This window comes from Tripterygium wilfordii, chromosome 10 (assembly GCF_013401445.1).
Source record: "Tripterygium wilfordii isolate XIE 37 chromosome 10, ASM1340144v1, whole genome shotgun sequence".
NCBI lineage: Eukaryota > Viridiplantae > Streptophyta > Magnoliopsida > Celastrales > Celastraceae > Tripterygium > Tripterygium wilfordii.
Window position 1 is genome coordinate 3,383,439 of NC_052241.1, and position 27,981 is coordinate 3,411,419.

At 37.2% G+C, this 27,981-nt stretch overlaps 3 protein-coding genes, 1 long non-coding RNA gene, 1 other non-coding gene and 1 pseudogene across 8 annotated transcripts; 4 read left to right on the forward strand and 2 right to left on the reverse strand.

Annotated features, from left to right (window-relative positions):
- The first annotated feature begins 261 nt into the window (after positions 1-261).
- On the forward strand, positions 262-930 carry LOC120007794. The gene is made up of 2 exons (XR_005470252.1): positions 262-436; positions 534-930. It is a non-coding gene; the product is annotated as an uncharacterized LOC120007794 (long non-coding RNA).
- A 928-nt stretch (positions 931-1,858) lies between these two features.
- LOC120007199 lies at positions 1,859-6,286 on the forward strand. Of its 4 annotated transcripts, none has more exons than XM_038857399.1 (9): positions 1,859-1,994; positions 2,136-2,267; positions 2,371-2,918; positions 3,106-3,303; positions 3,484-3,678; positions 4,356-4,450; positions 4,935-5,136; positions 5,519-5,714; positions 5,857-6,286. In XM_038857399.1, the coding sequence occupies exons 2-9, from the start codon at positions 2,145-2,147 to the stop codon at positions 6,010-6,012; spliced, it is 1,713 nt and encodes a 570-aa protein (XP_038713327.1). In that variant the 5' UTR covers positions 1,859-1,994; positions 2,136-2,144; the 3' UTR covers positions 6,013-6,286. The 4 variants fall into 4 exon arrangements, with proteins under 4 accessions (XP_038713327.1, XP_038713326.1, XP_038713328.1 ...); XM_038857398.1 differs by having other exon boundaries at positions 1,880-1,994; positions 2,139-2,267; XM_038857400.1 differs by having other exon boundaries at positions 1,880-1,994; positions 2,139-2,267; positions 3,484-3,672.
- A 7,162-nt stretch (positions 6,287-13,448) lies between these two features.
- On the forward strand, positions 13,449-13,520 carry TRNAQ-CUG. The gene has a single exon. It is a non-coding gene; the product is annotated as a tRNA-Gln (tRNA).
- Positions 13,521-13,614: 94 nt separating this feature from the next.
- LOC120007972 (photosystem II repair protein PSB27-H1, chloroplastic-like) lies at positions 13,615-14,410 on the forward strand. Its single transcript, XM_038858466.1, has one exon. The coding sequence runs from the start codon at positions 13,746-13,748 to the stop codon at positions 14,265-14,267; it is 522 nt and encodes a 173-aa protein (XP_038714394.1). The 5' UTR covers positions 13,615-13,745; the 3' UTR covers positions 14,268-14,410.
- A 599-nt stretch (positions 14,411-15,009) lies between these two features.
- On the reverse strand, positions 15,010-21,366 carry LOC120008032 (annotated as a pseudogene).
- A 2,944-nt stretch (positions 21,367-24,310) lies between these two features.
- Positions 24,311-25,924, reverse strand: LOC120006952 ((R,S)-reticuline 7-O-methyltransferase-like). Its single transcript, XM_038857078.1, has 3 exons — positions 25,676-25,924; positions 24,969-25,567; positions 24,311-24,803 (listed from the first exon to the last, which is right to left on the reverse strand). The coding sequence occupies exons 1-3, from the start codon at positions 25,842-25,844 to the stop codon at positions 24,504-24,506; spliced, it is 1,068 nt and encodes a 355-aa protein (XP_038713006.1). The 5' UTR covers positions 25,845-25,924; the 3' UTR covers positions 24,311-24,503.
- Between the last annotated feature and the right edge of the window lie 2,057 nt (positions 25,925-27,981).

Sequence of the window (27,981 nt, forward strand, 5' to 3'; positions counted from 1 at the left end):
TTCTATCTACAGGTTGATTTTGATGGACTCTCAGAATCATTGCTACTTCACTAATATGTTAAGTGGAGGATCAAGCATTGATAGTCCTTTTGTTACACAAGAGTATAGTTACCCTGATACGGATAGTCCTAATATGCCTCAAGTTACCAATACCCCTTCCAATACTAGGAGGGGTCAACGGGGTTCCAATTTTGCAATTGAGGATGACTTGGTGCCAATTTTGGCCTACCTTAATACAAGCTTAGATGTGGTGCATGGAAATCAACAAAAACTAGGAGCCTATTGGGAAAGGATTGAAACATACTTCAATGAAAACAAGCAAGGTGAGAATATATTCCGTTCCAAAGTATTGCTGCAGCATCGTGGGATAGGTTACAAAGAGAAGTGAATACATTTTGTGGACATTTTGCAAAGATTGAAGCAAGACAACAGAGTGGTATTACTGAGCCAAGATATGGTACACATGTTACTTATTGTCTTGTTCAATTAATATGCTATATTACTTTTGATATCACAATACTCTTTTTGGATAGATTATGTAGGCTCAACAAATGTTCAAGAGTTTGGAGGGTCATTCATTCCGATTCTCACACTGTTGGCATACATTGAAAACAAAGAATGCAAGTCGACAATCATCTTCCCCAACAACGCCTGATTCAATCGATCTAGAAGAAGATGAAAGTGTACCCAACACTTTCGAAGGATTAGAGCGACCACTCGATAGAAAAGCATCGAAAGAATGCCTTCGCAAAGGCAAGTCACAAGCTATTGGTGGTGCTAGCCCTGCTTCAGCAATGATGATACTCATCGTTGATGGCATCCTCCTCTTCAAGTAACATATTAACCAAACGATTATGGCGAACCATATGGAAAGTTTATGTTTGCAAGAAAAATAGAGTGAAAATGAGGCTACAATTGAAAGTGAGTCAAGATGATATAACTTATAAGCCAAAGAAACTTTATCGTGGGAGCTTAAATGTGTGGTGGTGAATAAATGTTTGAATGGTATATGAAATATGTGGTGGTGAATAAATGTTTGATTGGAAACTGAAATGTGTGGTGGTAAGCAAATGAAATGTATGATGGTGAATAAACATGTGAATGATAACTGAAATGTATGGTGATGAATAAATGTTTGACTGGATATTGAAATGTATGGTGGTGAATGAATGTTTTAATGGTACATGAAGTGTGTGGTGGTGATTAAGTGAAATGTGTGGTGGTGAAAAAATGTTTTAGTGGTATCTAAAATGTGTGGTGGTGAATGAATATAGTTGAAATGTGGTATCTGAAATGAGTGTTAGCTTAAATAATTAGTATTTTAATTATTATTTTTAAACAAATAAGATCGAAATTATTAATTTATAATATAAATATTAATTTTATTAATTTGTATTAATCTATATGACTCATTATTAATATTAAAACATAATTACCTGTATTGTTATTTAATAATTTAAAGTTGAAGGTAGTTAAAGTTAGTTATGTTGGAAAATATTAAAATATTTTATGTGATGTTAAAATGAGATATATAATTGGAACGGTATTAGAAAATTAATAACCCAAAATAGCTTTTTTTACATAAAATAGGGAAACTGTCCATCCAAATTGGGTTTTTGGGTTGGACATGCTCCTACTTCCCAATAAACACACAACCGAATGCACCCATGAATTGGGCCAAGCCTAGGCCCAGGACCCCTGATCCCACCGTTGGGTATCGCATATTGACATAGACTTGCTTGGAAGCCCAAAGAATCTAATTGGGCAATGAGTCAGTTCGTCAATGACATTGACAGGAAGTTAATTAATAAGTCAATGCACAACTGAGCGCGCTTCATCCTCTCTTGTACATTTGAGGGGAAATGGGAATGAATTTTCCTTCACTTACTACCATATTTTATGGGTAATTGAGATTTAAGTAAATTAATAAGTCAATGCACAACTGAGTTTCACTTTCTCCGCTCGATCTCAACACGACGATACCTTCTCCCTAGGTAAAACGCTTATAACTCTGTTTCTCTCGTATTAACCATCATAGATCTCCTTGGTTTATAGAAATATTGAGTAATTTTAGAAGATTTTGATCCTCTTGATCACGTTTATCTCGTTATAATCAACTTCAAATGCCTTGCTAGTAGGAATCCATGATGGCGGGCTTCCGCGATTTAGAGATTCAATTGACAACAAACGAAGGTCGTTCTTTGAACCGAAATCAAAGCCCCGATCATGCTAATGATGCTTTGCACCAAAGAGAATCAAGAAAAATGGTAAATTTAATCTCCCCTACCTTTTTTTTTATAAATAATTTATTGATGCGTTATTTAATTTGATTTTTAATTATATATATATATATGTCTATGTATATTTCAGAGAAGAATCGCGTTGTTCTTGGGCAGTTTCATTTTGGAGGGTTTATCTATAGCATTTGATCAGTTAAGCACACCAAAGAAGCCAATATATGCGTTTATGTCAATGATAACGGCTTCATTGGGTTTGCTCCTATCAATCATTGAGCTTTGTTACAGAGTTAGAGAGAACGAGATCATTTCGCAACTCCTCAGAGAGGCATCGGAAAATTTTGGATTTTTTATCTCAATTTGGCAATGCGTTTATACGGTAGTACAATATGTTTACCTTTACGAGAAGAGGATCGACAGCCCCATCAAAATATCAGTCTTACCTCTAATCTTCCTTATCTGTGTTGCAATCTCTACATTATACAATAATTACTGCAGTGATTCTAGTACTCGACGACATTCATACATAACAAGAGAGTCCTCTGTGGATGCTTCAAGGACAACCACCTTGTCAAGAGTTGAGTCTCCAGTCTCCCTGACAAATGCTAGGGCAATTGAGGAGACCGAACGGTTGGAAGAAGATTATCCTGGAGAGCTCATCACATTATACCAGCGAACCAGGTTAAGTTATATAAGTATGCAAATTTTGAATTTTTTGTCTCAACTTGGCAATGCGTTTATGCTGTAGTACAATATGTTTACCTTTACAAAAAGATGGACAGCCCCATCAAAATGTCTAAATATCCGTCCTACCTCTAATCTTCCTCATCTGTGTTGCAATTTCTAAATTATACGATAATTACTGCAGTGATTCTAGTACTCGACGTCGACGACATCCATACAGAACAAGAGAGTCCTCTGACGATGCTTCATGGACAACCACCATGTCAAGAGTTGAGTCTTCAGTCCCCTTGGGAAATGCCAGGGCAATTGAGGAGACTGAACCGTTGGTGGAAGATGATCCTCGACTTGGAGAGCTCATCACATTATTATACCAGCAAACCATGTTAAGTCATATAAATATGCAAATTTTGGATTTTTTTGTCTCAACTTGGCAATGCATTTATGCGGTAGTACAATATGTTTACTTTTACAAAAAGATCGACAGCCGCATCAAAATATCTATCCTACCTCTAATCTTCCTCATCTATGTTGCAATCTCTAAATTATACGATAATTACTGCAGAGATTCTAGTACTCAACGTCGACGACGTCCATACATAACTAGAGAGTCCTCTGTGGATGCTTTAAGGACAATCACCTCGTCAAGAGTTGAGTCTTCAGTCTCCCTGGGAAATGCCAGGGCAATTGAAGAGACCGAACCGTTGGTGGAAGATGATCCTGGAGGGCTCATCACATTACCCCCGCGAACCAGGTTAATGTATATAAATACACATCTCTTCACATTATCATTGCATTCATCTTTGATTTACCTACAGTAACTATGTTCACAAACTTCTGGAAAATTGTTAAAAATTAACATCAGAAATGTTTCCTTGCTATAATCAGATATCTATTCCATTTCTTGCGAACATGATACTTCTGTGTGTAGTTGGATTTTGTATATCTACAGGTACTGTTATAAATATGAACATGACCATATACATTTTTTTTATTGAAGCAACATTTTTAGGGCTTGTAGCTCCTTTACATCCATTCTGTATCATGTAGTTCCTTTAAATTTGGGGCTTTGTTGCGCTGTCTGTTTGGGGCTTCTGAGCTTATCTTTACAACCTCACACTTGTTGATATTTATAGAGCTTGGCAACAACTCATAGAAGTTTAGCACCTTGTGATTTTTCTTCTTTCTTGTTTTGCATCCTTGACCACATGCACACCAACATACAAGACAATGTATCTGCAGTATCCATCTGTCTATATTTTATAATAACAGGTGGTATTTGCTGGCTGACTGATACCTGTCCTTTGGATATTTTCCAGTATTTCCCTTTTTTTGTTTGTTAGTTTTGTCTTTTTGTCGATGAGTGATTTTCGCTGACTGGTCGATACTTGTTCTCCGGACTTCTGGGGTTTTCCTTTTGTGACGAACTGGACTCAGGGAAGATCCATGGACACCTGGAGAAGATAAAAAGTTACTAGATTATGTTACTAGTTATGGCGCCTGGAACTGGCCCGAAGTTCCCAAGTTTGCAGGTGATATAGTTGGACTAGCTTTTAAAATTTTGTGTTTCAAATATCGAAAATGACATGTAATCCGTTAGTTTGGTAACTCATGGGAGCTCAACAGGTTTCTTCCATTGATTTAATCAATGGAATAATTTTATTTCGACTCTTTTATTTCAGAATTTATTTTCCAAAATTTATTATTTTAATATAGATTCTATTATTTTTTAAAACACAGTGTAGAATTCATTATTTTTGAAATTTCATTAAAAAAACAATTGAATTAAGATTTACTTGATAAAACTCATCGACAATGGATCATCTTGTTAGAAAGAGTTTTATGCGTTGATTCTGACTTGTATTTTGAGAGTTAAAACGTTTTAAAATTTCATTTAAGAGACTTGAGTTACCATAGGCTAGCACTTTATGGATTAACTAATACTACTGTTTAAATATTGACAATATTGTTGGATAAATTCACTGATATATACAATAATTTTGTTTTGGTTTTCAGGTTTATCAAGAAGTGAGAAGAGTTGCAGATTGAGATGGATGAATTACCTGGATCCAAATGTCCATTTATGGTTTTTAGGTTTATTAAGAAGTAGCTTGAGATTGACACGGATGGATTACCTGGACCCAAATGGCAGAAGAGGAAACCATATTAAAGAGAAAGATGAAATCCTCATTAGAGCACATGAAACTCTTGGTAATAGGTATGTAGTCACTGTTTGATTTCTGACTTGAAAACATTAATATAGTCCAGGTTGACAGATGTCAAATACTAAAACAGCTTTGCTACTCGTCTTAGCAATTGGGATCTCATCCCAGTTGCTGAGGTGTATGGAGGAGATTAAATGTGCAAGTGGGGCCCATCACTTACGCTTTTAATCTCCTCCATACACTGCAGCAATTGGGATCACTAGGATCTTAGTTGTTGGAACAAATAGTTTTTTCGATACTGAAATGACTATAGTAAAATAAACAATATGGGATATGACTTTAGTGCTTCTATTATTATTATTATTATTATTATGAAATGGGACTGGGAAACGACTCTATTACCACTAGATCAAGGGTTCCTTATTTATTTTGCAGATGGTCCGTTATTGCTGGTAGATTACCAGGGATAACTCACTGTGATAGGTACATATACCGGCTCACCAAATGCGAAGGACGTGGGAAGCGGCAGAAGACAATCCTCAATATTGATGATGAAATCCCTCGAATGGAACGACGTTTAAATAAGCTACAAGAGGCATTGGATGGAAAATATGGATGGATGACACGAAAGGTATAGAACATACTCATACAATACTTGGTAGCATGCCAGAGTGTTTAAAACTCAAAACACACTTGTGCCCACTCTGCACATACAAGACAAATTAGCACTCACAATTTCATCGATTGATGATTTGATTTGGTTTCAAAAACAGGATATATGCGCGGCTCTAAATCGCATGACACGGCGCGTTAGAGACATGAGAGGACAACTCGTTTCGAGTAAAGAGCATCTTAAAAGATTTCAGAAGGCATTGCACGAAGACGAAGAAGACAATAGGTTTATGGCAAACTATCTAGCAAGGACATAGATGATGATATGGACTTTCTAAATTAACCCATCCTATTTGCTTGATACATTCACTTTATTTACCTATATCTATTTAGCCTTGTGATAACATGTAATGAACTCATGTCTTGTGTTGTCTTGTCCTGTCATGTCTTGTCTTATGTAGGATATATAAATATATATTATTTTTTGGTGCTAGTTAGTTAGGCAGCTAGACATGATAAGACTTAGGGACTTTCTAAATTAATTGTTTTGCTCTCATTTGTCTCACGCACGTACGTACATACACAGATACACTAAGGGTAAATGTAATGGTTTCTTATTTGTTGGGCCAACAAAAATGTTGGTCGGGTCCCACCTCTATTACACAAAAAGTCAAGTCAAACACGTATTCTAAAGTCAAGTCAAACACGTATTCTAGTACAGCTACATCAGCAAAACACATCTTTCAATACAATCACATCAACAAAACACAAATTTCTATACAATTTCTCTTCCCACCTGACATGGAGGCCAACAACATTCCATTCCTCCATATTAACCATAACAAAACTACACCAAAACATCAAATATCAATACATCCACATCAGCAAAACACTTATCCCAATACAGCCACATCAGCAAAAGACAACATCTTTGTTGGCCCAATAACACTTTACCATTGCATTTGCCCTAATACACATATGCATGCATACAGACAAGCAATTTATATGCCAATTTTTTGAGAAACATTTTTGTGGTGTTAGTTATTTTAATGATTGTAATGTTAAAATATAATTGATTAAGGGAAAAATAATCTTAAGTTTTAAACCTTATATTTTAAATTTTGTATTAAATCCTATACACTGGATTATAACTACTAAATACTAATAACACAAAGTCTTTTTAATCTCGAAAGTCTTGGATATTTAAAACAAATTTATTCAAACATATTAACACATGTTACATTCTTAATCTTCCAACACAATGGTTTCAGAAGGAAACCTATAACGAATATACTGCATGAACGCATCAATTCACACTGCATACGGGGTAGCCCATGCAGCTGCGCAATCATGCCTGAAGTGAACCCATTGACGCATAATGGGAGGCATCGGATAACCATTTGTCAATACAACCTGGACGTAGTAATTATTATTTACGTACCCGATAGCAATAACAACATGTTGATACGACAATTGTGGAGTATATCAAAGTGGCAAATACGTCAAGCTCTGTACAGCACTTAAAAAGAGTAATATCATATTGAACTTCGAAGCAATCAAGAGACCCATGTCTGGCATGGTCATCCAATGCTCAATCAGTGCTCCTCTATTTAATGCAAAAAAGTTTAGTGAGTAATATAATATATATATATATATATATATATATATATATATTATTTTGAATATGCTTTATTACAACATCATTATAATAATTCCAAAAAATTCTTTTTCTATAAAACATAGACAATTATTTAAAAATTGACCACTAATCTGATTGCGTAAATCCGTCTTGACAATATTTATTCATTAGAAATATCTTTGAACGCTTGCATTGATATAGGTACCGATTATAACTTCAAAAGTCAAGACACCAAATGAAAGGAGAGATGTTTCTTTTTTTGTGCTAGTAATCTAGAAAACTCGCCAAGCTCTTTCAAATGACTAATATGTCATTGTTCGTACATCTCAATTTATGTCTCTGCTTGATACTCAAGAGTCATGCATCCAGTGAGAGAGAAGTCGGGATAAAATCGAGTAATTAGTTATAAGTCCATACATTGTATATGTATTTTTATATACTTTTAGATATTTCTTTATCTGTTCTCTCTCTTTCTTTGATATGTTTGTTAATTTGTAGGTATTTTGGTAGTCAACTTGTATTATTGAATTGACACTGGGGCTGGAAAAAATTTATTGGGTGCCATTTAAAAAAGTACTTAAACCCACCTATATAGTAACACTATTGAAGTAGGCCCCAGTGAAATGATCTCCATTCACCACTGAATGTTGGTCGATCTTGAAGAGGCAAGAAGGGCTGTTAGGGTTTGTCGAATCGACCTCTAGTGGTGTCTACTTGGCAAATCATCCTTGTCTAGTGGTCGTCGATCTTTGTAGAATAGCCATGCTTGGTCGATCAATCTCTGTCGATCAAACCATCCTTGTCTAGTGGTAGTCGATCTCTATAGAACAACCATCCTTGGTCGTCGATCTCTTTGGTCTTGGTCGATGTCGAAGAGAGTACAAAAAAAGGGTTATGGTCGATGCTTATAAAAATATAAGAAAACAAAAAATCTTATAATAAATTAAAAAATAAAACAACAAAAGCTTTTCCTAGGGGTGATAATAATTCTATTCTAGGTCGGACAATAATACATGTTTACGAAATATTTGACTTGTTGTAATCCAAAATTAAGTCTCTCTCCTAATCCAAAATTTACTTCTTTAGCTTGTTGTAAATCCTTCCTTTTTAAGTTTTTGACATTTTCGCCCTCAAGTCTCTTTTCCTTCACACGTGAACTTCATATTCCATCAAAAGTCACGCCCTTCCTCGAGGTAGAGAGGATCTCCAGGAAGGGTAAACTGGTTTGGTCTCCTATTTGTGTATAAAGAGATAAGATCCAAAATGACCCCTCTACTTTGACAAAAGTACTCTTTTGGCTCCTATTTTTATTTGTTAAAAATAAATCATTATATTATTCGAACCGGAACATTTAAGCCCTTATGATAAACTTTTGTTAAATCATAGTTGCCCACGTGGAGTAACGACACCGTTAACTTATGACATAGACATTACAGGTGACACACAAATTACACTCAAAGGAAAAAATAAGCCCTTCAGCTTCAACAAAAGGAACAAATAAGCCCTTCAACTTCAACATAATGAACAAATAAGGCCCTCTATTATTGAAAAAATAACATCCAAAATGGCATAAATAACATCCAAATTGGTTGCCCCTTAACATAAAAAATAACATCCGAAATAACACAAATAACATCTAAATAGCAGTCATAACATCCAAAATAAGTCACTCTACTATTGAAAAATAACTTGTTCCTCACAACTACATGATCTATTGTGGGGCACGATATTCTTTGACTTTTTCTTTCCATGGTCTATTACTCGAGACATTGAAGTCCCAGGCTGAAAAAAAAAAGATTTGTGTTAATAATCAAGATATATAATTAGAACATGTACATAGACAGAAAAACATAAATAGTATTGAAATGACTTACATTGAGGATGGTACGATCAGATTAAGGGTTCACATAAACTCCAAGACCATATAATGGTACTTTTTTCCTTGGCTTGGCCTTGGGCCTACATTCCTTATGGTGAGGACTAATATAGTTAGATCTGGCTTCCTTGAGATACAGCCACTGTTTGAGATGAATTTGCAGTTGAAGAACTCCTTACCCGGTTTCCTTGAGTTGCATTTGTAATCCTACTTTGTTGACTGCTACTGATGTGTTCTACTGTGCCACTTGATGAAGCCTTACCAAGACACTTGATGTTCCTATTATTGTGGCCGTTTCCTTTACACACTTTGCATGTCATATTCCTTTCTTCCCTGGGAAACCTCTCTTTTACTTGAATCTCATCCATTTCTTTTATTCTTTTTTTCTTTGGTCTCCCTGACATATTCCTCATCTTTGGTGGTTCCACAGGATCAAGTGAAGTTTTATGCCACTGGTCTACTCAATTTATTGGCTGAAGTGGAAGTTCATAGGCCTTAAGATATGTCTCTCTTTTGTACCAATGACTTATGTAATCTTCTGGTTTATGTCCATTGTCATATATAGCACTAATTGCATGGGGACGTGGGATTCCACTCAAAACCCATGCACCACATGAACATTAATGATTAATTCAAGGTCTCACTACCTTCTCTAACTAGCTAGTCGTACACTTAATACATAATACATAAACAAAGATATGTCTGTCTTATTCAATATATGTACATGATAGCTGCTCAGGGACCTACACATGGGCATGCCCAAAAGTGATTTCGCTTGTAGATCTAGAATGTCCCATCCAAAAGCTAAATAATCAAATTCATCCCAAATTAAAAGGATACGTTAACTGGCCTGTCCAAATCAGGCTCTGTACAAGGAGATTCTCTATGACTTAAAAAAATCATGTCAATTAAAAAAGTTGATAACAAATCGGTCCAGAGAAAACAAAGGAAGTGACCGTTGACGTAACATTATGTAATCGAAAACTGAATGAAAACAATCAAATAGATTCGCAAAGGAAACCGAAGCTCTCGCATAGAAAAAAAGACCTAGAAAACACAATGACTACACATCAAGGGTGCATATCAATAAGGGAAGAAGCAGTTGTCGAAGCAGGCTTGCTCTTTGTGAATGCAGAAGCGCGATTTGGAAGAGAGGAAGAGAGAGTGATTTAGGGTTTTAAACTTTCAGAGAGTTATTTGAGTTTTTTGTTTTATATTATACTACCAATTCATTTTCCACATTTTTTAAAAAAAATAAAATCACATCACAATTCTTAAGCCATGTCATCATCCAAGTTAACGGTTATGGATGGCAAGAGCTTAAATGTTCCGGTTCGCATAGTATAAAGGCTTATTTTTAACAAATAAAAGTAATAGGGTCGAAAGGACATTTTTGCCAAAGTAAAGAGGTCATTTTGGATCTTATCCCTTGTATAACTTAACAACTTCTCACTACAAAACCTAAAATTTAGAGAAAATAAAGAGCTTAGGCTCTATGATAGTTCAATTTAATTTTTAAAATGATATGTGTCCATAATTATCCATAATCTAGGTGGTATGAGAAGAAGTGTGGGGGACCATTTAGTATTAAATGGTCCCCCACACTTCTCCTCATGCCACATAGATTATGAACAATTATGAACATCAAAAATCAAAATTATGGACATGTAGTGCTTCCAATTTAATTTAAACGAGGCAAAAACAAGTGCGACTATAAGTATAAAAGAATGTAAATAATGAGTATATCAATTGTCGTGAAGACCCACATGAGATTGGAAGTGGGAGAAGTCGTGGAGGCCGGTTGTAAGATAGTTGACGCTGACCACCATTTTTGTGTGGACGAAGAGGCCGGGGACGAACGGTTGTGATAAACATACATGAGATTGGTATACATAAGTATACATAATGACATAGCATGCCATATAAGCAAATGACTAGACAATTTTAAATTTCAAAATTCAAAAATCAAACCTACAAATCACTTTTTTCTCTCCTCATATCTCACTTTTCTCTCTCCTCACCTCTCTCTCACACGATTTTCTTTTCTTCTCTCACGGCCAAAACCGACTTCCACCTTCCGGTCACCGATATGATCGCCGCTGCAGCCAAAAGAATCGTCCGACCCCAGGAGCAATGCCCAGTCACCCCTTGCCGTCACTAGTTGTTGATTTTGTCGGAAATCCACAATGAAGCCATGGGTATCCACAGAACAAAATTCATAGATCCGGCTGATTCCGACGTCGGTTTGGCAACCCGACGCCACCAATGGACTCCCCTACGTGAGGAGCACTTAGCCCAGCCATTCGTCTACCGAAACGGCCACCGGAATTGGAGACCCACGTCGAAGGTATGTTTCAGTGCGCTATTACACTATACATTTGGCAGTGTATTTAGCTTTTTCTATTGATTGAACATCTTATGGATTACTTGTGAAGCTTGATAGTGGGTTATTGCACTGTCATAATGAAAAGTGTAATTATTTTGTTTCATGGTTTGTTTCTTGCCTAGCTTACCAGATACTGTATTTTACAAATAATGTATTTAGAACATAGTGTATTTAGCATATAGTGTATGTTGTTGGGCTGCTTCTCGTCATGGTGTCCTGGATTGGTGATTTATTGGTTCCACAAAACATTTGATTACACTTTCATTTTAGTAATGCATTTGTTTTATACAAAACCAAAATATTACATACACTGTAAGTTCCCATAATGTAGTTGCATTGAATATTTCCTTGCTTGATGGATTCGATTGGTTCACTGTCAGTATGCATAATGTTTTTAACATATGTTCAATAGTCTTGTTTGGGTATACTCTGTTGGAAAATTTTTTGTATGTATGAACAATGCTAGAACTACTCTAATGTATTTGTTGTGAGTAATTTGAAGTATGGACAAAGCTAGTAAAATTTGTAGTTATGAACATTGATAGAACTATACACTACCAATTAAATAATGTATTTGACTTGAATGGTTCTGTTTACATACTTGACGGGTTTCAGTTGTTATAATGCATTGGTTTGTGTTTTGTGATATTTTATTCATGCTTAATGGAAGTGTATTTAGGTATATAGTGTATTTAGGTATATAGTGTAGTTCGATAGTGTGTGTTCTTCATATTGGTAAAATATTTGATTACACTACTACGCTGTGTAATGTATTAGGTTTAATTATATCCGAGTAATTTTACCTTTCATTTGTTGTTTATAAAATATTACATTATATTTTTGACAATGTATTTTTTTGTCAGTTTATAATGCATTACGAATTACCAATGTATTTAGCGCCGCTGTTTATTACATAGTCATTTTACTTAAATAAATTGTTTTCACTTTTTTATGGCATTGAGTTATTACACTCTAGTATGATAGTGTAAAAATGACAGAGTCATTTCATTTTGGTGTTGATATTATATAAGTTATTACATTATCAATCACTAAATTTATGTATTTATCAAACAAATGTCTGTTTCAATATTGTTTTGTAGTGAAGAGATGGGTTTTCAATCAAGAAGAGGTCAATAACAAAGGATGCGAATGGTGATTACAAATATCTGATATTTACATGCGGGAGGTTGGATAACAAGGCGAGGCTTGTTGGTAGACTTTTCGTCGATGGGAAGTGGCAGATTACATTATTTGAAGATATCCACAACCGCGATCTAAGTCGTAGTCATTATAGATTCTTCGTGTGTAACAGGGAAATAAACCGAGTGTGAAAATGCAACTAGAGATTAATGATATTGCTGAAATTCAATCGAACAAGAGTTACAATTCATTTGTCATTAGTGCCGATGGGCATGATAATTTTACAGTGTATTTGTTTCTTAGTTGTTAATGCATTACGACTTATCAGGGTATTTAACCAAGCTAATTATGGCAATGACTTATTACATTATGTTTTGACAGTATATTTGTTTCCCATTTTTGGCAAGTTCGATTGTTATCATACAGTACCTTATTACATTATGTTTTTGATAGTGTATTTGTTTTCCAGTATTTAATGCATTACGTATTAACAGTGTATTTTACTACTAATAGAGGAGAGAGAAGCGAGGAAAAAAAAGTGAACATTTAGGGTTTTGTGTCAATATATCTGTGAGGCATGCCACATAGATTATGTATATTATGTTGCTGAAAAATTATGTATGTATGTCATTTTCCGGGGACGAACGCACGCGGTGGGAGAGCTAGCTTTAGTAGAAAAAAATGTTTAAAGCTATCAGCAGAATCACAAAATGGTCCCATGGTCTAGTGGTCAGGACATTGGACTCTGAATCCAGTAACCCGAGTTCAAATCTCGGTGGGACCTTTTTCGTTACATACTTTTTTTAATCGAAACTTTCATTACCAATTTTATCGGGACAGGTGGAGCCAAAACAAAGCTCCATTCGCATCCATTAAAAACGACTTAGATCAGATGATAAGCGTACGTGTCACGAACCCAGTTCCCCCAACTCGTCTCCCCTTCTAAATACAAACCCTTCTGTACCAAACAATTCCTTCTCCTCCCACGCACCACACACACAAACAAGTGATGGCTTCACCACTCCTAACGCCCGCAACCAAACCCCAAACCCTCACCATATTCAAAACTAAACCCACAACCACCACCACTTCCGCCGTTCCAACGCCACAGCAGCAACAACAACAACCTCTTCGCCGCCAATTTTTGTCCCTAACAGCTGCAATTCTGACTCCTAAATGGCTGTTCCCAGTGAATCCAGCATTTGCTTCATCCAATGATGAAGAGTATGTCAAAGAGACTGAACAAGTAATCAACAAAGTCAGAACCACCATCACCCTGGACAAGAATGATCCCAGTGTTCCATCTGCGGTGGCTGAGTTAAGAGAGTCGTCAAACACCTGGGTTGCCAAGTACAGAAGAGAGAAGGCCTTGTTGGGCCGGGCTTCATTTCGGGATATATACTCGGCCCTTAATGCTGTATCGGGCCATTACGTCAGTTTTGGGCCCACTGCACCAATTCCGGTTAAACGTAAGGCAAGGATTTTGGAAGAAGTGGACACCGCAGAGAAGGCCTTACAGCGAGGCAGATAAGTAAATTACTACTTTTAATTTCGATATTATTAACTCGTCCGATTTTTATTTTATTTCGAGAATTTGAGGCCATAAATCCGATTCACTTTCTGCATAGAGATTATTAATAATTTAATATATTCGAAATGAATGATTATGTGGCATTAATAATTCTTTTTAATTTGATTGGCTTGAATGTTTGAACGATGAGGTGTGATAATCATGCTTTTTCACCATTGATGAGAGGTGTATATACTAAACACATGGATGATACCTTAGTAGGTGAATTTCTGTGTCGCCAAACCATATGGAATAGGAAGTTCATGAGTTTTATTTCCATTAGAAGTAATAATATCTTTGTTGGCACATGTTGAGTTTTTATGAAACTTACTATGTCATTAAGTAAGAAACATAACCTGAATTTAATACTACATCGAACGTCCAAACTTGTATAGCGTTATTCTCGATTACTAATATGTGTACTATATAGCCCTTAATGTGTGCAACTTTCACTTTCAGTCTGTTAATTAGGTTTGTACCCATCAATCAAGGGTTTGTATGCAATTCGAGACAAATTAAAAATAAATCCTATAGGAAGCTCAACTTAGTAGCAAATTGCGTTTATTTAGTAGAAATTAGGCCCATTAGACAAGTATCGGGCCAATCAAAAACAAAGTTGAAGCCCATATTTTTATTCACCAGCATTAGGACCTCTTATTCAGAATTGGCCGGAAAACAGAATCAAACAGGGGCATAACAAAAACATACAGAAGAACAATAGAAGTGAAAATCATGAGAGTCACTCTGCATAGGCCTCGATGATAGACAGCATATCTGGAATTTTGATAATTTTGTAGCGATGGAAGCCTCCTTCTTCCAGCAACTCCTTCCATTCGAGCTTAGTCCGTTCTTTTCCGCCGGATGGCCCTGCCAACATTGCCATATCAAATACTAAATCCATATCACCAAATATGTTATCCCCATCTGGTTGCTCAACAATCTCCACTATGATTAGCTTCCCTATTTTCTTAGGCAATGCCTTTCCATAGTTTCTCAATATCTTCACACATTGTTCATCTTTCCAATCGTGCAATATCCACCGCAAGAAATTAAAATAACATATCTTAGTGTTTGTTTAGTAAAGCTTATAACCACGAAGCAATAGCTCAGTTGGTTATATTTATGGGCTTGGGTTGATGTATGCCTCTAAAATCGGGAGTTTGAACCAAACGAAACCAAACCAAATTTCATGTAGTTTACGTACCTTCATTAAAATTGCGTCTGCATTAGGTATGGCATCAAACATGCTACCTCCAACATGTGAAATCCCAACATAATTAGGTGCCGTTTCAATAACGTGAGGCAGATCGAAATTGATGCCATTGATATGAGGATACGCCTTGACAATCTGGGAGAAGACTTGTCCAATCCCTCCTCCCACATCGACTAATGTGTTCACTGAATCGAATCCTTTATATTTGGAAAGCAATGCTGTCATAACTGTTGACATGAGCTGTATATTTCTTATATAGTAAGTGTATAAATCATCGATCTATAAATTAGGAAGGCATATCATTGATTGATTTTGTATAGCTAGTATTACGGTAGTCTATGTAAATCATTGTAAGTATATATGAGAGATAATCTCATGAGAATACACAAGCCTTTTATCATATTCTTCTCTCTATTCTTATGTCTCCAAGATTCAACATGGTATCGGAGCAGGCTTGAAATACCAGCCGGCCGACGACCACCGCCAAATATATCCATTCATCGAACCCACAACACTACCATCGCTTAATCGAAACCGATGGAGGACACATCCATTGTACCCGAAGACAAATCGAAAGTTATTATCCAACAAGTCCACCAGGAGAATGCACCGTTCCCCACTGGAATCACCTTGGATGAGACCAACTACTCTCTTTGGTCTCAACTTATGGAGATGCGTATTGGTGCTCGTAACAAATGGGGATATGTTACTAGAGCAACGTTGAAACCTCAGATGGGTGACTTAAAGCTTGAAACATGGCTTGTCGAAAACAATCGTGTTGAAAACACTCCTGTCCTAATGCAGCGTTTTATTCGTCTTCCTGCAGCCAAGGAGATATGGGAGGCAGTAGCAAAAACCTTTTATGATGGTTTCGATGAAACGCGACTGTTCGAACTGAATAGGCAATCCTTCTCTACCAAACAAAACGAACTGCCATTATCTGCGTATTATAACGAGCTCGTAGCCATATTCCAGGAGATCGACGAAAGAACCAACTCCCAAGCAAACTCGGTGGAGGGTGTCATCGGGTTGCACTCTGCGATGGCAAGACTCATAGTTCATATTTTTCTGAGTGGTTTAGATCATGAATTCAATCAAGTTCGGAGTGAAATACTAAGGAAAGATCCACCTCTTGACCTTGAAAAAAGTTATGCGTATGTTCAAAAAGACTACAATCAGCGTCACACCATGGACGAGCCGTGAGTACCATCAGACAACTTGGTGATGTTCACTAATCGAACTCGATCAGGACAAACATCCGGATCTGTTGGGGCAACCCAACAACACAGTAAATCTCAAGGAAAACCCAACAATCTCATATGCAACCATTGTGGAGAATCTGGGCACTCAAAACAACGTTGCTATGAGATAATCGGCTATCCTGACTGGTGGGACTTTACGAAGAAGCCGAGGAAGCAAATCGGTAAAGCTGCTATTGTCACTGGTGAACCGAACAATTTACAGCCAAGTGCAAATGCAAATATTGCTCAAACAGGTAACAAGGGTAAGGCTTGCGTATGTTCTGAACACTATTTAAATAGTACATGGATTATTGATACAGGTGCATCTGATCATATGACAAACGATTCCAAACAACTCCAATCCATCCAGCCCTCATCTCAACCAAGCATCTATACTGTTAACGGTGCTAATGCCCCAGTCATTGGTGAAGGACCTATTTCATTGTCTGATTCACTTACCTTTGATACAGTCCTTGTGGTCCCATCTCTCTCACACAATTTACTGTCAGTTAGTCAAATTACTATAACCCTCTTTTGTTTTGTAGCATTTTGGCCTCAATTTTGTGTTTTTCAGGACATTCTGACCCGGTGAATTCTTGGTTATGGTGTTAGACGGGGCAAACTGTATTACTTGGATTTAACAGCTAGAGAAGCACATAAGTTGGGGACTGCACATCTTACTAGCAATGCAGATTCGGACAAAGAGAACATCTGGTTATGGCATCGTTGGCTAGGTCATTTATCTTTTGGTTATCTTAAAAGATTGAAACCACATTTGTTTTCAAAGATTCGTGATTTTAACTTTCAATGCAATATTTGTGAATTGGCCAAAAATCATCGTATTTCGTATCCACCAAGTATTCATAAGAGTTTTGATCCATTTATGGTTGTTCACTCTGATGTTTGGGGACCAGCCCGGATTCCTTCATTTTCTAGTGCCCGTTATTTTGTGACATTTATTGATGAATGTACTCGTATGCTGTGGATATCTCTCATAAAAAACAAGAGTGATGTCAAAGCCGTTTTCCAAGAGTTTCATGGCATGGTCACGACTCAATATTAGAAGCAAATACGTGTTCTTCAATCTGACAACGGAGGGGAATACCTCAATGCCTTGCTTGGCCAATTTTTGCATCGCCATGGAATTCGCCACCAAACCTCATGTCCTAATACTCCCAGTCAAAATGGTCTCGCTGAACGAAAGAATCGTCAAATTATGGAAGTGGTCCGTGCATCACTATTCGGAACCAATATGCCACAAGCCTACTAGGGTGAAGCCGTGCGCTCAGCTGCATATCTAATCAATCGGACTCCAACTCGCGTAATTGACTTACAAACTCCACAACAGAAGCTCTGTTCTCTTCTCAACGCTCCTGTCTTACCGAATTTGGAACCTCGCATCTTTGGGTGTACTACATTCGTCCATATCCACAAATACCAACGAAGTAAACTTGACCCGTGTGCCAAACGGTGTGTCTTTGTGGGCTATGCCGAATTTCAAAAGGGATACCGCTGTTATGATCCTCTTGCTAAGCGCATGTACATCACTTTGGATGTCTCATTCCATGAATCCCAACCGTATTATCCTGAGCTTCTATCAACACATGCTTCTCAGGGGGAGAGTGGTGATCATGAGAAGAACGCTCTGAGTATAGATGTATGCCATGATTTTCTAGAGTTGGAAGCATTAGAAGACAGGTTGAAATACTCAGACAGTATGAGGCAGGACGATGCTCCAATGGACCAGCTCCATCATGAGATAAGTGACACCACGACCGATAGGGAACAAGACCAAGAGCAGCTGGAAGGTCAAGTGAGTCACTCTGAGGTTGTCGATCTTAATATTGGAAATGAAGTTGTGCACTCTGATATAGAAGCACAAAATGAAGCTACGAACCTTGAGATGGAAGCCCAAGATGACACAGTTGTGCCCCCCATAACACCATCCTCCATAGAATCAGCCCAGAATGTTCCTTCTCAGGTAATTCCCTCTCTTATACCTCATGATCTCGTAGAGTCTAGGTATCCACATAGACTAAATAAGGGACTGCCTAAGAAACAATATGACCCAGATATTAAAGCTAAGGCCAAATACCAAATCAGCAATTACGTTTCTAACCATCGGTTTTCAGAATCGGGTGCATTTACTGTTAATCAATTATCTTCTGTATCTATTCCTAATAGTGTGTAGGATGCGCTAGCTGATCCAAGATGGACACAAGCAATGAACGAAGAAATGGAGGCGTTGCAGAAAAATGAAACTTGGGAGCTTGTAACTAAACCTCAAGGAAAGAAGACAGTTGGATGTAAATGGGTGTACACGGTGAAACTCAAGGAAGATGGGAGTATTGATAGGTATTAAGCAAGATTATTAGCGAAGGGATATACACAGAAATATGGAGTGGATTATCAAGAAACGTTTGCACCAGTGGCTAAGATGAACACGGTTCGCATTTTGATATCATTGGCAGTAAATCTTGATTGGCCACTGAGACAATACGATGTGAAGAATGCGTTTCTTAATGGGAACCTAGAAGAGAAGGTGTACATGGACTTGCCACCAGGAACAAAACCCAGAGTCTCGGATGTAGATAAAGTTTGCAAGCTGAAGAAATCATTGTATGGACTGAAACAATCGCCCAGAGCTTGGTTTGGTAGATTTTCCAAATCAATGAAGGAGTTTGGATATAAGCAAAGTAACTTGGATCACACTCTATTTATCAAAAGGAATGCAGGGAAGTTGACTGCACTTATTGTATACGTTGATGATATGGTAGTGACAGGTGATGATCAAGTTGAAATAGAGGCGTTACAAAAATATCTTGCTGGAGAATTTGAAATGAAGGATCTCAGCCAGCTAAGGTATTTTTTGGGAATAGAAGTTAAGAGATCAAAGCAAGGAATTTCATTGTCACAACGGAAGTACGTGTTAGATCTCCTTGCTGAAACCGGGATGCTGGATTGTAAACCAAGTGAAACACCCATTGAGATGAACCATCGACTTGGGGAATATCCATATCAAGTTCCAACAAATAAGGATCGATATCAGCGGTTAGTGGGAAAATTGATTTACCTAGCACACACAAGGCCGGACCTAGCTTATGCAGTTAGTGTAGTAAGCCAGTTTATGAGTAATCCCAGTGAAGAGCACATGGATGTTGTGTACCGAATCTTAAAGTATCTGAAATCTGCTCCTGGGAGAGGATTGTTGTTTACTAAAGGAAGTAATCTAAGCATCACGGGCTATACAGAGGTTGATCTTAATATTATGGGTTATACGGACGCTGATTGGGCAGATGATCAAATGACTAGAAGATCTACTTCAGGATATTTTACGTTTGTGGGAGGTAACTTAGTCACTTGGAGAAGTAAGAAACAGAAAGTAGTATCAAGGTCAAGTGCTGAAGCGGAGTTTCGTGGTATGGCACAAGGAGTGTGTGATCTAATTTGGGTTAAGCGTGTATTGGAAGATCTTGGGATCGAGCATTCAGAACCTATGGATTTGCATTGTGATAATAAGGCTGCAATTGAGATTGCACACAATCTAATTCAACATGATCGCACTAAACATATTGAGATCGACCATCATTTTATTAAAGAGAAGCTCGACAACAAGACTATAAGATTTCCATTTGTTAAATCAGAGGACCAATTGGCTTATATTCTCACAAAGGCAGTATCTGGAAGGATGTTTGCCAGCTCAATCGACAAGTTGGGTATGGTTGACATATATTCCCCAACTTGAGGGGGAGTGTTGACATGAGCTGTATATTTCTTATATAGTAAATGTATAAATCATTGATCTATAAATTAGGAAGGCATATCATTGATTGATTTTGTATAGCTAGTATTACGGTAGTCTATGTAAATCATTGTAAGTATATATGAGAGATAATCTCATGAGAATAAACAAGCCTTTTATCATATTCTTCTCTCTATTCTTATGTCCCCACGATTCAACAATAACAATCTTGGAAGTACAAGCCATGGCATCATTGAACAAGCTGTTGAATTCAGGGTTTTGTGAAGCAAAATCCCACATCTCAACGCCATGATACTTGGTGAAAGCAACCCCATCATCTATTACACATTGAGCAAAGCAAGACCATGGTGATAGAATCTATGGATGAGTGTGCATCTTCACCATGTTATTGAGGCTTAGATCGGTGTCTCGTACCAGCCATTTCGATATAGAGGTCAATCCATAGAGTGTCTGTGTTTGTGTCTCCAACTTCTGATGCTGATGAGTTGTGCAGAAAACTCTTTTTCGGACTAGATATCCCATCACCCGCTCAAGATAGTCCAGGTTTAGATTTTTTGAATTGATACCTAAATTAGGATAAACAAGTTAATGTGAGAGGAGATGTAATTTGCTTATGAGAAAAACATTTAGCTGCATTATGCATATCGATGTGAGATTTTTAGTATTGACGGTACCTGAAGCAATTTTGGACAAGGAGATTGGGCGACCATGGGAGTGTATTATGTCAGGTATTCCGAGCTCAACAGCACACTTCAATGCCATGGCGTCTGCAGAGGCATACATGAGTCTCCACACTTGAGCTTGGCCACTCAGCAATGTGTCTCCTCCTTCGATTGATCCCATAGTTTAATGTTGTTAATTTCTCTCGAGTACTCTTTCTTTGTTAAATATAAAGCATGTGCTGATCTCCTTATATAAGATAATATGTGAGGTAGAACAAGTTGGTTAAATTAAAGAACTCCCCCCACTTTACCTCTATTGGCATAAAAAGGGGCAGGGCAGGCAAGCAATATATAATAAGAAAGTGTACGTCTTCATTTCTCTATGGATGCCGATGAGACGCAAGCACGCGATAGATGAAACACCCAAGTTGAAGTTGGGGAAATTTGTCCCAAACCCAAAGAAGGATATTAGTTATTTTTATTTATGAGCATGTCATGTCATGTCATGTGGGACCAAATTTTTTGTAGCTGCTGGGTTCGTTTCCATTGAGATTGATTCCAGGAGTTTTTTTTTTTTTTTTTTTTTACCTATATAGCACTCTTGGTGTCATTATAAACCTGTATAAGATTGTCTTCCAATTATTTATCAATATAGCACTTCACGCCAGTGTAAACGATGTGAGTAGTGTTGTATTTCTTCAATCACGTCATTAACACTGACGTGATTGAATTTTACCCAATTTTGTCACTCAAAATGAAGTAACTAGCCAAAAAGGGCAATGGTGCAACAACGTCATTAGAAATCTTAATCAAAAACGGCAATACTCTTGTGATCATATGTTGGGTTTTAACCCAACTTATCATGTCGTGCGATAGAGAATTTGTGCTCGCGTGGGTCTGGTGGCACGAGTTAGGTCAATATCATATCTGATGTGCAAAGGGCAAATTAATACGATGTCGGTTCTGGGTTAAAATGATAGAGGTGTATATACTATATAGCCAATAATGGTGTTATAAACAAATTTATACGATGAATATCATAATCTTTACTCTAGAAAGAAAAAAAAATCTGTAAAAATTCGTAATTAGGTTTGTGCACAAAATAATTTACAATTGAATGTTCAACTTTCAATATGTCAATCAGTTTTTTTTACCCATCAATCAAATGTTGTATTGAGGATTTAAGGTTTAACGTTTAGAAGCTTTGTAGCAAATTACGTATATTAGTAGCAATTAGGCTCATTAGACAAGTACCGACCCAATGAAAAACAAAGTTGAAGCCCATATTTATTCACCAATAGAAGGGCCTCTTATTTAATACTGACCCAAAATAAAATCCAAACAGGCCCTAAGAAAAACACATAAGAACAATAGAAGTGAATTAATGAGAACAGTCAGAATGTCACTTTGCATAGGTCTCGATGATAGACAGCATAGCTGGAATTTTGATGATTTTGTAGTGAGAGAAGCCTCTTTCCTCAAGCAACTCCTTCCATTCAAGCTCTGTCCGTTCTTTTCCGCCCGATGGCCTTGCCAACGTTGCCACGTCAAACACTAAATCCAAATCACCAAATATGTCATCCCGTCTGATTGCACAATAATCTCTACTATCATCAGCTTCTCTATTTTCTTCAGCAATGCCTTTCCACAATTTCTCAATATATTCACATATTCTCCAAATCGTGCAATATCCACTGTGAGAAATTAAAGTAGACATAACTTAGGGTCTGTTTAGGAGCTTATAACCACGAAGTAATATGTCAGTTGATTACGTCTCTGGATTTTTAGGCAGATGTATATCTCTAAAGTCGGGAGTTCGAACCAGTTGAGGAACTGTGGAAAGGCATTGTCGAAGAAAACATGGAAGCTTATCAGAGTGGAGATTATTGTGCAACCAGATAAGGATAACATATCTGGTGATGTGGATTTAGTGTTGATATGGCAATGTTGGCCAGGCCATCCGGCAGAAAAGAATGGACCGAGCTTGAATGGAAGGAGTTGCTGGAGGAAGGAGGCAATTCCCTCGCTACAAGTCAGTTAAACTAACAAAGTCCCCCCACTTTACCTCTATTAGCATAGAAAGGGGCAGGCAACAATATACAATAATATATTTTATGATATTAAGTTGTAAATATATTTTGGGCTTTTTATTTTTCTTGTACAGTTTTTTTTTAGTAATATTCATTATTTTTATTTATGAGCATGTCGTGTGAGTGAGTGTGACCAAATTTTTGGTAGCTGCTGGTTCGTTTTGGTGTTACATGTCCATGGAGATTGATTCCAGTCTAGGATGCCATGGGCCCCGGCCCATCGTGATATCCAACCATGTAACCCAGTATGAGGCACATAGTTTTCTTTTTTATATATATTTTAACCAAAAAAAAAAACTATTTTAGGGAATACCTACTCTAATATCACTTTAATAAGCCTCTCATTTAAACACCATACCTAATATTTTGATAATTTTCAACAAATAAAAATTAAAATTATTCGAGAGAGAGGAAAAAAAAAACAAGAGATAGAAATTAAAATTATTCGAGAGAGAAGTAAATTACTACTTTTAATTTCGATATTCTTAACTCGTCCGAGTTTTATTTTATTTCGAGAATTTGAGGGCATAAATCCGATTCACTTTCTGCATAAAGATTATTAATAATTTAATATATTCGAAATGAATGATTATGTGGCATTAATCATTCTTTTTAATTTGATTGGCTTGAAAGTTTGAAGGATGAGGTGTGATAATCATACTTTTTCACCATTGATGAGAGGTGTATACACTAAACACATGGATGATACCTTAGTAGGTGAATTTCTGTGTCGCCAAACCGTATGGAATAGGAAGTTCATGAGTTTTATTTCCATTAGAAGTAATAATATCTTTGGGGCACATGTTGGGTTTTTGTCGAACTTAGTATGTCATTAAGTGAGAAATATAACCTGAATTCAAGACTGCATCGAACCTCCAAATTTGTATAGCGTTATTCTCGATAACTAATGTGTGTACTATATAGCCCTTAATGTGTGCAACTTTCAGCCTATTAATTAGGTTTGTACCCATCAATCAAGGGTTTGTACGCAATTTGAGACAAATTAAAAATACATCCCATCGGAAGCTCAATTTAGTAGCAAATTGCGTTTATTTAGTCGAAATTAGGCCCATTAGACAAGCATCGGCCCAATCAAAAACAAAGTTGAAGCCCATATTTTATTCACCAGCATTAGGGCTTTTTATTCAGAATTGGTCGGAAAACAGAATCAAACAGGGGCATAACAAAAACATACAGAAGAACAATAGAAGTGAAAATCATGAGAGAGTCACTCTGCATAGGCCTCGATGATAGACAGCATAGCTGGAATTTTGATGATGTTGTAGCAAGGGAAGCCTCCTTCCTCCAGCAACTCCTTCCATTCGAGCTCAGTCCGTTCTTTTCCACCGGACGGCCCTGCCAACATTGCCATATCAAATACTAAATCCATATCACCAAATATGGTATCCCCGTCTGATTGCACAACAATCTCCACTATGATCAGCTTCCCTGTTTTCTTGGGCAATGCCTTTCCACAGTTTCTCAATATCTTCACACATTCTTCATCTTTCCAATCGTGCAATATCCACTACAAGAAATTAAAATGACATATCTTAGTGTTTGTTTAGTAGAGCTTATAACCACGAAACAATAGCTCAATTAGTTATATTTATGGGCTTGGGCTAATGTATGCCTCTAAAATCGGGAGTTTAAACCAAACGAAACCGAACCAAATTTCATGTAGTTTACGTACCTTCATTAAAATTGCGTCTGCATTAGGTATGGCATCAAACATGCTACCTCCAACATGTGAAATCCCAACATAATTAGGTGCCGTTTCAATAACGTGAGGCAGATCGAAATTGATGCCATTGATATGAGGATACGCCTTGACAATCTGGGACAAGACTTGCCCAATCCCTCCTCCCACATCGACTAATGTTTTCACTGAATCGAATCCTTTATATTTGGAAAGCAATGCCGTCATAACAATCTTGGAAGTACAAGCCATGGCATCATTGAACAAGCTGTTGAATTCAGGGTTTTGTGAAGCAAAATCCCACATCTCAACGCCATGATACTTGGTGAAAGCAACCCCATCATCTCTTACACATTGAGCAATGCAAGACCATGGTGATAGAATCCATGGATGAGTGTGCATCTTCACCATGTTATTGAGGCTTAGATCGGTGTCTCGTACCAGCCATTTCGATATAGAGGTCAATCCATAGAGTGTCTGTGTTTGTGTCTCCAACTTCTGATGCTGATGAGTTGTGCAGAAAACTCTTTTGCGGACTAGATATCCCATCACCCGCTCAAGATAGTCCAGGTTTAGATTTTTTGAATTGATACCTAGATTAGGATAAACAAGTTAATGTGAGAGGAGATGTAATTTGCTTATGAGAAAAACATTTAGCTGCATTATGCATATCGATGTGAGATTTTTAGTATTGACAGTACCTGAAGCAATTTTGGACAAGGAGATTGGGCGACCATGGGAGTGTATTATGTCAGGTATTCCGAGCTCAACAGCACACTTCAATGCCATGGCGTCTGCAGAGGCATACATGAGTCTCCACACTTGAGCTTGGCCACTCAGCAATGTGTCTCTTCCTTCGATTGATCCCATAGTTTAATGTTGTTAATTTCTCTCGAGTACTCTTTCTTTGTTAAATATAAAGCAGTGTGCTGATCTCCTTATATAAGATAATATGTGAGGTAGAACAAGTTATTTAAATTAAAGAACTCCCCCCACTTCACCTCTATTGGCATAAAAAGGGGCGGGCAGCAAATATATATGATAAGAAAATGTACGTCTTCATTTTCTATGTATACCGATAAGACGCAAGCACGCGAAATATCAAACACCCATGTTGAAGTTAGGGAAATTTGTCTAACACCCAGAAAAGGGTACACGTTAGGTTGTGACTTAACTTATTATGTTGTCAGACGTGAAATTTTTATGAACGCAATCGAGTTTAGGTCCATATAGGATGTATGGAGAATAAACTTGTATAGTGTTCTTGGTTACCAAAAAATAAATAAATTATTTACCTACTTTAAATAATATATGTTATGATATTAGGTAGGGGTGTCCACCAGACCGGGTTCCAGATTATCGGATCGGGTTTGGCCTGACCCGGTGTTTTTGGACAATGGAGTGACCCGCCCAGTAACCCTATTAAACCCTATTAAGGGAACACCGGGTTATCGGATTTTTTGGGTAGGGTTCCGGGTGACCCGGTATCCTTAACAGACCCAACCTCTTGCAACATGCCCATATTCCTATACATATTTATCTTATTTTACTCTTTGTTTTTGTATTGAAGCTACAAAACCTGCAACCAAAAACTAACATATCAACCCAAGAACACCTCCCCGTGTCATCAAATGCAACAAATTGAGGAATTGGAAATTTGGAACACACCCAATAGAAGCCAAGCCATACAAATATAAGTAAAAAAACATAGATTAAAGAAAAAATAAATGAAACCCACTTCAAATCGAGTAGAGAAAAGCAAGAAAATAAGACAAAAGTACCACATTAATCACATAAAATATATTTTTTAAATAAAACAATTTTATTACGGAGTTATCAGATGACCCGATAACTCGAAAATCCCAAAAGAAGGCAACCGAGACCCGGACCCGTTAAGGCAAGATCGGGTCGAGTCAGACCCGGACAGATAAGAATTCATTTGGATCAGCCCGATAATCACTGAGTCTGGCCGGGTTTAACCACCTGGTGGACACCCCTAATATTAGGTTGTAAATTATTTTGGCCTTCTTTCTGTTACAGTTTATTTATTATTAATATTAATTATTTCTACTTACGAGCATATTACACCCGAGTCACTAGTTGGAGTGATAAGGATGGTGTGTATCACCTTAGTGACCAGGGTTCGAATCCCACTCAATTTCAAAAAGAACAAATTACTTACGAGCATGTTATGTCATTATGTGTGACCAAATTTCTGGTAGCTGTTGTTTCGTTTTCGTGTAAATGACTAAATGTACTCATAGTCATAGGCTCATATATCTATTAGACTCTACAGCTACCAAAATAAATGGACCCATTTAAATTTAAGGGGAAATTCCATGCTGGTACCCCTAAGAGGACTTTTGGACATCTAGGTCCACTCCTAAAATACATGGACACATAAGTACTCCTAAAAATACCAATTACATCACTACCCTCGCAATATATCAGTTCATATTATTGTTTGAAATTGTAACATGAAAGAAAGTCTCAAATCCATACGATTTCGACGACGATTCGCTACACCACCATCACCGTTAGACTCCCCTCACTGAGATGTACAACAATAAATTGTAACATGAAAGAAAATCTCAAATCCATATGATTTCGATGATGGTTCGCTACACCACCACCACCGTTACCGTTAGACTCTCGTCACTAAGATGCACAACAATAAATTGTAACATGAAAGAAAGTCTCAAATCCATACGATTTCGACGACAGTTCGCTACACCACCGCCACCATTAGACTCCCCTCACTGAGATGCACAATGCGCAGCCAGATTTAATTCAAAACGGCCACCTGAAAGGAATACCCAAAGTTGGTCTGTTTTGTTCGCGCAATGTTATTGTTTCAAATTGTAACATAGACGTATGTTACAGTTTGAAACTATAACATAGACATATGTTATAGTTTCAAATTTGTACAATTTCGTATATGAACTTTGTACATCTCAAATTATGATCTCATATCTCATAATACATCTCAGACCTAAGAAGATGAAAA